Below are 15,783 nucleotides of genomic sequence, written 5' to 3'. Positions count from 1 at the left end.
TAGGAGCAGTTTGTCCGTGTTGTATTCCTAGGGGGCGGTGGAGCGCAATTTTGAGTTTTGAGGTTAGGTTTTTTCATCAGATCGCAATTTTTGCCAGACCTGATGTGTGTGTCAAGTTTGGTGAGTTTAGAAGCATTTTAAGGGGGTCAAAAAACAGCTCAAAGAGGCAAAAATGACATTTTTTAGGAGACTTTGCACAGGGGCTCTTTGAAGGCGCGTAAAATCAAAACCTGAGAACTTATCAAAACTCTGTTATATACTTTTAATCAGAAGGGTTCAATCTCTCTCCTGTGCGAGTTTGAAGCCAAAACAACAAACGCACTCAGAGGATATAATGTTTGAAGAAAGGTGACCGTTTTTTACAAAACTTTTGTTTTGAAGGGGGGATTGCAAACTTCCTGTTGATTTTTGTTGGGGGTTGTCAATCTATGAAATGTAGGTCTAAGCGAGACCTACATAGAGGGTTTTGTTTCATGTCTCTCCGACATTCTTACCGGAAGTTACAAGCAATTTTGTCTGTGTTTTCTTCCTAGGAGCAGTTTTTTCAGTGTTTTATTCAAAAATAGCGCTAGAGCGCAATTGTGAGTTTTGGGGTTTGGTTTTTTCATTAGATCGCAATATTCGCCAGTCCTTATGTGTGCGCCAAGTTTGGTGACTTTTGAATCATTTTAAAGGGGTCAAATTACAGCGCAAAGAGACAAAATACTGCTTTTTTTGCGAAAATTTTATTTTGAAGGGGTTTTTGCCAACTTCCTGTAGATTTTTGCTGAAAGAAGTGAGTGTATGAAAATTGGGTCTAAGTCAGACCTACATAGGAGTTTTTGTTTCATGTCTCTCTGACATTCCTACCGGAAGTTACAAGCAGTTTTGTCTGTGTTTTCTTCCTAGGAGCAGTTTGTCCGTGTTGTATTCCTAGGGGGGCGGTGGAGCGCAATTCTGAGTTTTGAGGTTAGGTTTTTTCATCAGATCGCAATTTTTGCCAGACCTGATGTGTGTGTCAAGTTTGGTGAGTTTAGAAGCATTTTAAGGGGGTCAAAAAACAGCTCAAAGAGGCAAAAATGACATTTTTTAGGAGACTTTGCACAGGGGCTCTTTGAAGGCGCGTAAAATCAAAACCTGAGAACTTATCAAAACTCTGTTATATACTTTTGATCAGAAGGGTTCAATCTCTCTCCTGTGCGAGTTTGAAGCCAAAACAACAAACGCACTCAGAGGATATAATGTTTGAAGAAAGGTGACAGTTTTTTACAAAACTTTTGTTTTGAAGGGGGGATTGCAAACTTCCTGTTGATTTTTGTTGGGGGTTGTCAATCAATGAAATGTAGGTCTAAGCGAGACCTACATAGAGGTTTTTGTTTCATGTCTCTCCGACATTTTTACCGGAAGTTACAAGCAATTTTGTCTGTGTTTTCTTCCTAGGAGCAGTTTTTTCAGTGTTTTATTCAAAAATAGCGCTAGAGCGCAATTTTGAGTTTTGGGGTTTGGTTTTTTCATGAGATCGCAATATTCGCCAGTCCTTATGTGTGCGCCAAGTTTGGTGACTTTTGAAGCATTTTAAAGGGGTCAAATTACAGCGCAAAGAGGCAAAATACTGCTTTTTTTGCGAAAATTTTATTTTGAAGGGGTTTTTGCCAACTTCCTGTAGATTTTTGCTGAAAGAAGTGAGTGTATGAAAATTGGGTCTAAGTCAGACCCACATAGGAGTTTTTGTTTCATGTCGCTATGACATTCCTAACAGAAGTTACATGCAGTTTTGTCTGTACGTTTTTCCTAGGGGGCGCTAGAGGGCAATTTTCATTTTGGGGGATTGGTTGCTTAATATGTTGGGAAGGTTTGCTATACCGACGTGTGTGTCAAATTTGGTGAGTTTTGAAGCATGTTAAGGGGGTCAAATTACAGCGCCTAGGTGCGGAATAATAATAAAACACAGCAGTTTCAATAGGGTCCACAGGAGTCCTTTGCCAATAATAATGTCTATGATATTCGGTAGACAAGAAAGAATGAGAAAGCCTGTAGTGTAATGCCAGCAGCTAAAAACAACTGCGTGAGAAGGTATACTCCAATATCACCATATAGTCATTTTCTATATCGCACGGACAAACCTGCAATACATGGAGTATATCGATATATTGCCCAGCCCTAAATTAAACCTAAAATAACCTCATAAAGGATAGTCTGCCAAGTGTGTATCGGCGTGCACTCAATGAAGAGAAGTCTGACTTTGTATCCAGGTGACAGAGGCGGGGGAGACTATGACAGCCAGTAACAAATCTTAGTGCTGAGTGAAAAACTGTGTCCAAGGACTGGAGGCATTTAGATGAAGCACTAAAACACAACAGGTCTCCATAATCAATTACGGGCAAGATCGTCGCTGTCACTAATTTCTTTCCGACTCTAAGAGAGAAGCGGTTTTTTTTTTTCCAAAAAAGAAACCAAGCTTTCATCGTCATCATCGGCGGTCACTCAAAGTGAGTATGACGATCCACCTGGTAGGAGTGTATCCCTTTATGGAGGTCGCCTGTGCGTGACCTTGTTTTACGTGGGGAGACTGGTGCACGGACAGTCACCACACCATCCTTGACAGATCCAGGTCAGGGTCCAGTGGCATGGAGTCCAAGACGACTGGGGACCCTTTTCTGCTGCAGCCTTCATCAGCCGTTGTGACGCTCCATAGGGTTAGCAATCATCCTCCGCCTGTTCCACCGTTGAGGTCTTGGGTTGTTATTTCCCCATAACTGGGCCCACATGGATGTGGGGGTGCCTTAATCCGCCATCGCAGCCGTTGTGGTGGTTCTTACATCTAATGTCTCCCATTGAGGTCTTCACTGTATCCTTGGCTAGGGGGTAGTCAGGTACTAAGCCTTTGCCATGGACCACCTGAGGTAACAGTAGTAACGGGGCCCCAAGACCCCACATAGGTCTGCCCAGGACGCTGGGCAAGACACAACCAAGCTTTACGCTAAGCTTAGAAACCAAGTTGTTAAGATGGCCTTTAAATAAAAGTGCATTTTTAACAGTAAAACCCATCCATTTTTCCATCCATTTTCTACCGCTTATTCCCTTTCGGGGTCGCGGGGGGCGCTGGCGCCTATCTCAGCTACAATCGGGCGGAAGGCGGGGTACACCCTGGACAAGTCGCCACCTCATCGCAGGGCCAACACAGATAGACAGACAACATTCACACTCACATTCACACACTAGGGCCAATTTAGTGTTGCCAATCAACCTATCCCCAGGTGCATGTCTTTGGAAGTGGGAGGAAGCCGGAGTACCCGGAGGGAACCCACGCATTCACGGGGAGAACATGCAAACTCCACACAGGAAGATCCCGAGCCTGGATTTGAACCCAGGACTGCAGGACCTTCGTATTGTGAGGCAGACGCTCTAACCCCTCTGCCACCGTGAAGCCCCAGTAAAACCCATTACAGTATTTCCTTGAATTGCCGCCGGGGCGCTAATTCATTTAAAACATCTTCTCACTCCTGCACTTACCGAAGGCATGCGGTAAAAGTAAGCATGCGCTAATTATTTTACAACCTCTTCTCACTCCGGCACTTACCAAAGGCATGCAGTAAAAATTTGAGTGTGATGTAAGCTCGGACCTTAAATCCTACTGAATAGCTCTTAATCTTCTTCCCTTTATGCGACTTCAAATTACCGGTATAGAAATCAGCCTCCTCCATTTAGAAAAAGATGACAGGGGAAGTGTCACTCCTGACGTCAAGAGGTTTTCATTTAATGTTAAAATACTTGGAATATTTTCCAGTTGCTGCTTTGATGATTACTTTCTAAAGAAATCGTGCTTCTGATGTGAGGCGAGGATTTGCTGAGATATATTCATTGAACAGAAAAGCCGTTTAGAGATGAATCCTTTTATTTCTGCGTCTTTGTTGGAACCTCCCCCGGTTTGGCCTTTTTTCCCATCTTCCTCGACGGTCTCGTCTCATTGTTGTCTTTTCTCAGCCGTCTGCGCTGATCTCTCCTCTCGCCCCCATAACTGATGCACCCGGGACCTGCGATCCGATTGGTGCTCCACTTTCTGGTGAAACAGGGTTTCCATGGAAACCAACAAATAATGCAGAGCCTCTCTCCCGCCGTTCATTGGGAGAAATATGATGCTCCTTTGTTTCTTACACTCCGGTTTTTGGATCCTCCCACATGAAATGAGAGTGATCGCTGCCATGTGGGTACAGCGTGCTACACTCTACCACCGCGCCATTTTACACAACATAATCAGATCTCATTCAAGTCAACAAAATGGTCATTTTTGTGGTTGCAGTTTGCAGCAATTGAAGACCGCAGCACATATGCCAGTCTGCCAGGTTGTTGTTGTTCATTATATTTACAAACCCCGTTTAAATTGTGTTAGATGTAAATATAAACAGAATACAATGATTTGCAAATCCTTTTCAAGCCATATTCAGTTGAATATGCTACAAAGACAACATATTTGATGTTCAAACTCATAAACAAATAATCATTAACTTTAGAATTTGATGCCAGCAACACGTGACAAAGAAGTTGGGAAAGGTGGCAATAAATACGGATAAAGTTGATGAATGCTCATCAAACACTTATTTGGAACATCCCACAGGTGTGCAGGCTAATTGGGAACAGGTGGGTGCCATGAATAAACAATTAAAAAGGACCTATGATGATCATAAACTCCATTTAAAACACTTCCATGTGGTCGAGATGAGTAGTTGTTTTTTACAAAGTAGCACCTCAGAAAACTCTCCAAGTACAATTATAAGGACCAACATTAAAATACAGTAGCAGAGTAGGACTAAGTCTTCATTAAAACAAGGCAGAGGTTTTTTTGAACACGCTTAGTAACTTGGACACATTTTGCATTACTGCAATTTTAAACTACAAAAAAACGTTCCATATGAGATGGGAAATTGTGTTAGATGTAAATATAAACAGAATACAATGATTTGCAAATCCTTTTCAAGCCATATTCAGTTGAATATGCTACAAAGACAACATATTTGATGTTCAAACTCATAAACTTTATTTTGTTGTTGCAAATAATCATTATATACTTTAGAATTTGATGCCAGCAACACATGACAAATAAGTTGGGAAAGGTGGCAATAAATACTGATAAACTTGAGGAATGCTCATCAAACACTTATTTGGAACATCCCACAGGTGTGCAGGCTAATTGGGAACAGGTGGGTGCCATGATTGGCTATAAAAGCAGCTTCCCAAAAAATGCTCAGTCTTTCACAAGAAAGGATGGGGCGAGGTACACCCCTTTGTCCACAACTGCGTGAGCAAATAGTCAAACAGTTTAAGAACAACCTTTCTCAAAGTGCAATTGCAAGAAATTTAGGGATTTCAACATCTACGCTCCATAATATCATCAAAAGGTTCAGAGAATCTGGAGAAATCACTCCACGTAAGCGGCATGGCCGGAAACCAACATTGAATGACCGTGACCTTCCATCCCTCAGACAGCACTGTATCAAAAACTGACATCAATCTCAATAAGATATCACCACATGGGCTCAGGAACACTTCAGAAAACCACCGTCACTAAATACAGTTGGTCGTTACATCTGTAAGTGCAAGTTAGAGCTCTACTATGCAAAGCGAAAGCCATTTATCAACAACATCCATAAACGCCGCCGGCTTCTCTGGGCCCGAGATCATCTAAGATGGACTGATGCAAAGTGGAAAAGTGTTCTGTGGTCTGACGAGTCCACATTTCAAATTGTTTTTATAAATATTCGACATCGTGTCATCCAGACTAAAGGGGAAGCGAACCATCCAGACCGTTATTGACGCAAAGTGTAAAAGCCAGCATGTGTGATGGTATGGGGGTGCATTAGTGCCCAAGGCATGGGTAACTTACACATCTGTGAAGGCACCATTAATGCTGAAAGGTACATACAGGTTTTGGAGCAACATATGTTGTCATCCAAGCAACGTTATCATGGACGCCCCTGCTTATTTTAGCAAAATAATGCCAAGCCACGTGTTACAACTGTCACACCTATGGATCATGTTTTGTTTTGTCATGTTTTGATTTTGGACATTTGGTTCTGTCTTGGCACTTCATGGTTTGTTTTGGTCTCCATGCCAACTCATTAGTTTTCACCTGTCACGTCCCTGTTCTCAGCCTCACACCTGTTTTCACTAATGATCATAGCTATTTAAGTCACTCTTTTTGTTGTCTTTGTCCTGGGATCTTCACACACGCTACCCATGCCGCGCCTCCTTCATGCCCTCGTTTATCTGCTTGATGCTTTGCTACGCCCTTCATTTTGTCCAAGTAAGTCTTTGTTTATAGTTCATAGCCAATTGTTTTTAAATAAATAAATAAATGGGTTGTACTTGTATAGCGCGTTTCTACCTTCAAGGTACTCAAAGCGCTTTGACACTACTTCCACATTTACCCATTCACACACACATTCACACACTGATGGAGGGAGCTGCCATGCAAGGCGCCAACCAGCACACATCAGGAGCAAGGGTGAAGTGTCTTGCTCAGGACACAACGGACGTGACGAGGTTGGTACTAGGTGGGATTTGAACCAGGGACCTTCGGGTTGCGCACGGCCACTCCCTCACTGCGCCACGCCGTCCCTTTTTGTGCAAAGTCCTTTAGTTTATGTCCATCATTTCATGCCATCTCGCAGGTGTTTTTGTTTCACGTTTGTATTGTGTAGCCAAGTTTTGTACCTCCATTGTGAGCGCTTTTTGTTGTTTGTTTATTAAATAAATATCATGTACTCACGTCCACGCCTCGCTCGTGCTGATCCTCATCTGCATCGGAGAAACAATCCATGTCCAAGCCCAGTTGTGACAACAACAGCGTGGCTTAATAGTAAAAGAGTGGGGGTACTAGACTGGCCTGCCTGTAGTCCAGACATTGAAAAAGTGTGGTGCATTATGAAGCCTAAAATAGCACAACAGAGACTGTTGAACAACTTAAGCTGCACATCAAGCAAGAATGGGAAAGAATTCCGCCTGAAAAGCTTCAAAAATGTGTCTCCTCAGTTCCCAAACCTTTACAGAGTGTTGTTAATAGGAAAGGCCATGTAACACAGTGGTAAAAATGCCCCTTTTTTGCAATGTCTTGCTGCCATTAAATTCTAAGTCAATGATTATTTGCAACAACAACAATTAAATATGTTATTGTTTTAAATTGAATATCGGTTGAAAAGGATTTATTTTTCCATTTCCACAATGCGCCAACTTCACTGGTTTTGTGTTTCGTACTTTATTCTCTCTCCGTGCACTTTTAGCCACTTTGGGAACATAATAAATCAGCGCTGACGGTGTCATCCTACTTCTTTGATACATTTCCATTCCCAGGTCTGATTTGTTTCTCCCGTGATGCAATCAGAGCCAAGCACTCTGTTGCCGCCATCGCTTGGCGTCAACATCTGGGGAGTCTGATGTCTGCTGTCGTGACGATGATGTGGCAGACGCCATCGCCTGTCCTTAGTCTCTAGCAGACTGAGCCTCAGTATAAAACCTGGCAAGAAGGCTTGATGTTTACTTGTCGCTGCTTGTAGTTTTGATTGTGGAATATTTCTACTAACTGAGGCTGCAGAAGCAGCTCTTTGATTGGCTATCAATATTGTCGGCAGGTGAGAGACTCGGGTTGTATGATGTACTAAACTATTGGGGTACTAATCAATCAAAGACGGTACTATACCCTGTTTGAAAAGTACTGGTTCTGTCTATCTGGCTGTAACACTGAAGAGAGTCCATAGTGGATCTAACATAATAGTGAGAGTCCAGTCCATAGTGGATCTAACATAATAGTGTGAGAGTCCAGTCAATGGTGGATCTAACATAATAGTGTGAGAGTCCAGTCCATAGTGGATCTAACATAATAGTGAGAGTCCAGTCCATAGTGGATCTAACATAATAGTGAGAGTCCAGTCCATAGTGGATCTAACATAATAGTGTGAGAGTCCAGTCCATAGTGGATCTAACATAATAGTGTGAGAGTCCAGTCCATAGTGGATCTAACATAATAGTGTGAGAGTCCAGTCCATAGTGGATCTAACATAATAGTGAGAGTCCAGTCCATAGTGGATCTAACATAATAGTGAGAGTCCAGTCCATAGTGGATCTAACATAATAGTGAGAGTCCAGTCCATAGTGGATCTAACATAATAGTGTGAGAGTCCAGTCCATAGTGGATCTAACATAATAGTGTGAGAGTCCAGTCCATAGTGGATCTAACATAATAGTGTGAGAGTGCAGTCCATAGTGGATCTAACATAATAGTGTGAGAGTGCAGTCCATAGTGGATCTAACATAATAGTGGGAGTCCAGTCCATAGTGGATCTAACATAATAGTGAGAGTCCAGTCCATAGTGGATCTAACATAATAGTGAGAGTCCAGTCCATAGTGGATCTGACATAATAGTGAGAGTCCAGTCCATAGTGGATCTAACATAATAGTGTGAGAGTCCAGTCCATAGTTGATCTAACATAATAGTGTGAGAGTCCAGTCCATAGTGGATCTAACATAATAGTGTGAGAGTCCAGTCCATAGTGGATCTAACATAATAGTGTGAGAGTCCAGTCCATGGTGGATCTAACATAATAGTGAGAGTCCAGTCCATAGTGGATCTAACATAATAGTGAGAGTCCAGTCCATAGTGGATCTAACATAATAATGTGAGAGTCCAGTCCATAGTGGATCCAACATAATAGTGAGAGTCCAGTCCATAGTGGATCTAACATAATAGTGAGAGTCCAGTCCATAGTGGATCTAACATAATAGTGAGAGAGTCCAGTCCATAGTGGATCTAACATAATAGTGTGAGAGTCCAGTCCATAGTGGATCTAACATAATAGTGAGAGTCCAGTCCATAGTGGATCTAACATAATAGTGAGAGTCCAGTCCATGGTGGATCTAACATAATAGTGAGAGTCCAGTCCATAGTGGATCTAACATAATAGTGAGAGTCCAGTCCATAGTGGATCTGACATAATAGTGAGAGTCCAGTCCATAGTGGATCTAACATAATAGTGAGAGTCCAGTCCATAGTGGATCTGACATAATAGTGAGAGTCCAGTCCATAGTGGATCTAACATAATAGTGTGAGAGTCCAGTCCATGGTGGATCTAACATAATAGTGGGAGTCCAGTCCATAGTGGATCTAACATAATAGTGAGAGTCCAGTCCATAGTGGATCTAACATAATAGTGTGAGAGTCAAGTCCATAGTGGATCTAACATAATAGTGTGAGAGTCCAGTCCATAGTGGATCTAACATAATAGTGTGAGAGTCCAGTCCATAGTGGATCTAACATAATAGTGTGAGAGTCCAGTCCATAGTGGATCTAACATAATAGTGAGAGTCCAGTCCATAGTGGATCTGACATAATAGTGAGAGTCCAGTCCATAGTGGATCTGACATAATAGTGAGAGTCCAGTCCATAGTGGATCTAACATAATAGTGTGAGAGTCCAGTCCATAGTGGATCTAACATAATAGTGTGAGAGTCCAGTCCATAGTGGATCTAACATAATAGTGTGAGAGTCCAGTCCATAGTGGATCTAACATAATAGTGTGAGAGTCCAGTCCATAGTGGATCTAACATAATAGTGTGAGAGTCCAGTCCATTGTGGATCTAACATAATAGTGGGAGTCCAGTCCATTGTGGATCTAACATAATAGTGAGAGTCCAGTCCATGGTGGATCTAACATAATAGTGGGAGTCCAGTCCATAGTGGATCTAACATAATAGTGAGAGTCCAGTCCATAGTGGATCTAACATAATAGTGTGAGAGTCCAGTCCATAGTGGATCTAACATAATAGTGTGAGAGTCCAGTCCATAGTGGATCTAACATAATAGTGTGAGAGTCCAGTCCATAGTGGATCTAACATAATAGTGTGAGAGTCCAGTCCATAGTGGATCTAACATAATAGTGTGAGAGTCCAGTCCATAGTGGATCTAACATAATAGTGTGAGAGTCCAGTCCATAGTGGATCTAACATAATAGTGTGAGAGTCCAGTCCATAGTGGATCTAACATAATAGTGTGAGAGTCCAGTCCATAGTGGATCCAACATAATAGTGAGAGTCCAGTCCATAGTGGATCTAACATAATAGTGAGAGTCCAGTCCATAGTGGATCTAACATAATAGTGAGAGAGTCCAGTCCATAGTGGATCTAACATAATAGTGTGAGAGTCCAGTCCATAGTGGATCTAACATAATAGTGTGAGAGTCCAGTCCATAGTGGATCTAACATAATAGTGTGAGAGTCCAGTCCATAGTGGATCTAACATAATAGTGTGAGAGTCCAGTCCATAGTGGATCTAACATAATAGTGTGAGAGTCCAGTCCATAGTGGATCTAACATAATAGTGTGAGAGTCCAGTCCATAGTGGATCTAACATAATAGTGGGAGTCCAGTCCATAGTGGATCTAACATAATAGTGAGAGTCCAGTCCATAGTGGATCTAACATAATAGTGTGAGAGTCCAGTCCATGGTGGATCTAACATAATAGTGAGAGTCCAGTCCATAGTGGATCTAACATAATAGTGTGAGAGTCCAGTCCATAGTGGATCTAACATAATAGTGAGAGTCCAGTCCATAGTGGATCTAACATAATAGTGAGAGAGTCCAGTCCATAGTGGATCTAACATAATAGTGTGAGAGTCCAATCCATAGTGGATCTAACATATTAGTGTGAGAGTCCAGTCCATAGTGGATCTAACATAATAGTGTGAGAGTCCAGTCCATAGTGGATCTAACATAATAGTGAGAGTCCAGTCCATAGTGGATCTAACATAATAGTGAGAGTCCAGTCCATAGTGGATCTAACATAATAGTGTGAGAGTCCAGTCCATAGTGGATCTAACATAATAGTGTGAGAGTCCAGTCCATAGTGGATCCAACATAATAGTGAGAGTCCAGTCCATAGTGGATCCAACATAATAGTGAGAGTCCAGTCCATAGTTGATCTAACATAATAGTGAGAGAGTCCAGTCCATAGTGGATCTAACATAATAGTGTGAGAGTCCAGTCCATAGTGGATCTAACATAATAGTGACAGTCCAGTCCATAGTGGATCTAACATAATAGTGAGAGTCCAGTCCATAGTGGATCTAACATAATAGTGAGAGTCCAGTCCATAGTAATGGAGACGAGGCGTAACAAACACATGAAAAATGATCTCAGTGTGGCTTGTGGACAAACTGCAGCAAATCTTAGCGATACAGACAAGCATGAAGAGAGCTGCAGTCGCAGATTAGCTCACTGCTGGTAGTTGAAGTCCTCTATAATAAAAGCAGCTTTGGTCCTTGAACTGAAGTCAGTATTTCCTGGAGCTCCCACTCTCACTTTGTTGAAATGAAGAGCACTCTCTGCAAATATGTCACTTTGCTTTCCTCTCTCCTCGCTTCTTGCTCATCTCGTTAGCTGGCTGCTGACCTCTGCCTCTTCCTGTTCCCAACAGCCCGTGAGACCACACCTGTGCTAACAAACCCCAGAGAAGGCGTCAACTTCACCTGAACAAAGCTCCAGGAGACAGACATGGTAGGTTTTTATTTGAAAGAAAGTCTTCAGCCTCCACTGACCCCTCTCTGGTCAGTTTACCTGGCCGACCACCTGGTGGCTGAGTTGCTGTTGTTCCCCAAACTCTTCCATGTTCTTACAATAAAGCTGACTGTTGACTTTGGAATATTTAGGAGCGAGGACTTTTCACGGCTGGATTTGTTGACATGACAGTTCCATGCTGGAAATCACTGAGAGCGGCCCATTCTTTCACAAATGTTTGTAGAAACCGTCTCCATGCCAGACTAGCTCTCACTGGATCGGTTCACAGCCGAGTGTGAAGTGACTCGGATGAGAATCAGCACCTCCAAGTCCGAGTCCATAGTGGATAGTGGATCCAACATAATAGTGAGAGTAGTTCTTTCCCGCCATCAATGTTGTAGAAGCCAAAGTGTTTCCACACACCAGCTCTTAGGGTGCAAGGACCTGCTTATTTTGACAAGTGTTTATGTCCTGGTGAGTCAGCTGGTCCTTGGACTGTAGACTTAAAGGGCCTCCTCTGTGTGTTAGTAACAACACTCTCTGAGATGACACAGTCAAAGAACTACCTGCTCAAAGTGCCGTTGACAGCGTCCACAGGAGGGAGCGTGATGGCGAGAAGTTCTGTTCCTCGCCTTCAACGGCAGACCACGGTTGCTCTTTGTCGGGTTGTGGTCTGCATTGAGGTTTGGAACTTTAGTATTCCAGGCCCGTCTGAGCAGCACACGGGTGTAGACTGAAAGGTTAAAGGGTTCTTCAGCCTGAGACACGGTGGCTGTAACCTGGTCCAGCACATCATCGTCATGGCAACCAACCTGCCAGTAAACGTTTGTTTAAGTAGACTTATCAGTCACTGGTATGTTTAAGTAGACTTATCAGTCACTGGTTTGTTTAAGTAGACTTATCAGTCACTGGTTGTTTAAGTAGACTTATCAGTCACTGGTTGTTTAAGTAGACTTATCAGTCACTGGTTTGTTTAAGTAGACTTATCAGTCACTGGTTGTTTAAGTAGACTTATCAGTCACTGGTTGTTTAAGTAGACTTATCAGTCACTGGTTGTTTAAGTAGACTTATCAGTCACTGGTATGTTTAAGTAGACTTATAAGTCACTGGTATGTTTAAGTAGACTTATCAGTCACTGGTTGTTTAAGTAGACTTATCAGTCACTGGTATGTTTAAGTAGACTTATCAGTCACTGGTTTGTTTAAGTAGACTTATCAGTCACTGGTTTGTTTAAGTAGACTTATCAGTCACTGGTTTGTTTAAGTGGACTTATCAGTCACTGGTTGTTTAAGTAGACTTATCAGTCACTGGTTGTTTAAGTAGACTTATCAGTCACTGGTTGTTTAAGTAGACTTATCAGTCACTGGTATGTTTAAGTAGACTTATAAGTCACTGGTATGTTTAAGTAGACTTATCAGTCACTGGTTGTTTAAGTAGACTTATCAGTCACTGGTATGTTTAAGTAGACTTATAAGTCACTGGTATGTTTAAGTAGACTTATCAGTCACTGGTTGTTTAAGTAGACTTATCAGTCACTGGTTGTTTAAGTAGACTTATCAGTCACTGGTATGTTTAAGTAGACTTATCAGTCACTGGTTGTTTAAGTAGACTTATCAGTCACTGGTTTGTTTAAGTAGACTTATCAGTCACTGGTATGTTTAAGTAGACTTATCAGTCACTGGTATGTTTAAGTAGACTTATCAGTCACTGGTTGTTTAAGTAGACTTATCAGTCACTGGTATGTTTAAGTAGACTTATAAGTCACTGGTATGTTTAAGTAGACTTATCAGTCACTGGTTTGTTTAAGTAGACTTATCAGTCACTGGTTGTTTAAGTAGACTTATCAGTCACTGGTTGTTTAAGTAGACTTATCAGTCACTGGTTGTTTAAGTAGACTTATCAGTCACTGGTTGTTTAAGTAGACTTATCAGTCACTGGTTGTTTAAGTAGACTTATCAGTCACTGGTTGTTTAAGTAGACTTATCAGTCACTGGTATGTTTAAGTAGACTTATCAGTCACTGGTATGTTTAAGTAGACTTATCAGTCACTGGTATGTTTAAGTAGACTTATCAGTCACTGGTATGTTTAAGTAGACTTATCAGTCACTGGTTTGTTTAAGTAGACTTATCAGTCACTGGTTTGTTTAAGTAGACTTATCAGTCACTGGTATGTTTAAGTAGACTTATCAGTCACTGGTTTGTTTAAGTAGACTTATCAGTCACTGGTATGTTTAAGTAGACTTATCAGTCACTGGTATGTTTAAGTAGACTTATCAGTCACTGGTATGTTTAAGTAGACTTATCAGTCACTGGTTTGTTTAAGTAGACTTATCAGTCACTGGTTTGTTTAAGTAGACTTATCAGTCACTGGTATGTTTAAGTAGACTTATCAGTCACTGGTTTGTTTAAGTAGACTTATCATTCACTGGTTATTTAAGTAGACTTATCAGTCACTGGTTGTTTAAGTAGACTTATCAGTCACTGGTATGTTTAAGTAGACTTATCAGTCACTGGTTTGTTTAAGTAGACTTATCAGTCACTGGTATGTTTAAGTAGACTTATCAGTCACTGGTATGTTTAAGTAGACTTATCAGTCACTGGTTGTTTAAGTAGACTTATCAGTCACTGGTATGTTCAAGTAGACTTATCAGTCACTGGTTGTTTAAGTAGACTTATCAGTCACTGGTTGTTTAAGTAGACTTATCAGTCACTGGTATGTTTAAGTAGACTTATCAGTCACTGGTTGTTTAAGTAGACTTATCAGTCACTGGTATGTTTAAGTAGACTTATCAGTCACTGGTTTGTTTAAGTAGACTTATCAGTCACTGGTATGTTTAAGTAGACTTATCAGTCACTGGTTTGTTTAAGTAGACTTATCAGTCACTGGTTGTTTAAGTAGACTTATCAGTCACTGGTTTGTTTAAGTAGACTTATCAGTCACTGGTTGTTTAAGTAGACTTATCAGTCACTGGTTGTTTAAGTAGACTTATCAGTCACTGGTTGTTTAAGTAGACTTATCAGTCACTGGTATGTTTAAGTAGACTTATCAGTCACTGGTTGTTTAAGTAGACTTATCAGTCACTGGTATGTTTAAGTAGACTTATCAGTCACTGGTTTGTTTAAGTAGACTTATCAGTCACTGGTATGTTTAAGTAGACTTATCAGTCACTGGTTTGTTTAAGTAGACTTATCAGTCACTGGTATGTTTAAGTAGACTTATCAGTCACTGGTATGTTTAAGTAGACTTATCAGTCACTGGTTGTTTAAGTAGACTTATCAGTCACTGGTATGTTTAAGTAGACTTATCAGTCACTGGTATGTTTAAGTAGACTTATCAGTCACTGGTATGTTTAAGTAGACTTATCAGTCACTGGTATGTTTAAGTAGACTTATCAGTCACTGGTAGGTTTAAGTAGACTTATCAGTCACTGGTATGTTTAAGTAGACTTATCAGTCACTGGTATGTTTAAGTAGACTTATCAGTCACTGGTTTGTTTAAGTAGACTTATCAGTCACTGGTTTGTTTAAGTAGACTTATCAGTCACTGGTTTGTTTAAGTAGACTTATCAGTCACTGGTTGTTTAAGTAGACTTATCAGTCACTGGTATGTTTAAGTAGACTTATCAGTCACTGGTTTGTTTAAGTAGACTTATCAGTCACTGGTATGTTTAAGTAGACTTATCAGTCACTGGTTTGTTTAAGTAGACTTATCAGTCACTGGTATGTTTAAGTAGACTTATCAGTCACTGGTATGTTTAAGTAGACTTATCAGTCACTGGTTGTTTAAGTAGACTTATCAGTCACTGGTATGTTTAAGTAGACTTATCAGTCACTGGTATGTTTAAGTAGACTTATCAGTCACTGGTATGTTTAAGTAGACTTATCAGTCACTGGTATGTTTAAGTAGACTTATCAGTCACTGGTAGGTTTAAGTAGACTTATCAGTCACTGGTATGTTTAAGTAGACTTATCAGTCACTGGTATGTTTAAGTAGACTTATCAGTCACTGGTTTGTTTAAGTAGACTTATCAGTCACTGGTTTGTTTAAGTAGACTTATCAGTCACTGGTAGCACAAAACTGGGTTATTAAGAGTTTTGATGAATAGTTTCTTCTTTTTCTTAATCATATTGAAACCTTCAGAGTGCACCAGACAGTGTAAGACTGGAATTTTAGCAGAATAAAAAGAGTATACATGTTTATATATATTTATGTGTATATATAGATGTGTGTGTGTATATATGTATGAATTAGGGCTGGGCA

The 15,783-nt window shown here is 40.9% G+C and overlaps 1 protein-coding gene across 4 annotated transcripts in view; it reads left to right on the top strand.

The window, feature by feature from the left end:
* LOC133562861 (tetraspanin-18B-like) overlaps positions 1-15,783 on the top strand; it is a 231,359-nt gene that overhangs the window by 128,355 nt on the left and 87,221 nt on the right. For all 4 annotated transcript variants that reach the window (XM_061916664.1, XM_061916667.1, XM_061916665.1 and 1 more), the window contains one exon: positions 11,443-11,522. In XM_061916664.1, coding sequence (XP_061772648.1) covers positions 11,520-11,522 — 3 coding nt within the window. In that variant the 5' untranslated portion in view covers positions 11,443-11,519. The remainder of the gene's footprint in view (positions 1-11,442; positions 11,523-15,783) is intronic.

Source organism: Nerophis ophidion, linkage group LG12, assembly GCF_033978795.1.
Source record: "Nerophis ophidion isolate RoL-2023_Sa linkage group LG12, RoL_Noph_v1.0, whole genome shotgun sequence".
In the NCBI taxonomy this organism is placed as follows: Eukaryota; Metazoa; Chordata; class Actinopteri; order Syngnathiformes; family Syngnathidae; genus Nerophis; species Nerophis ophidion.
Note: the sequence above shows the minus strand (reverse complement) of the source record. Positions and strands in the feature narration are given on the sequence as shown.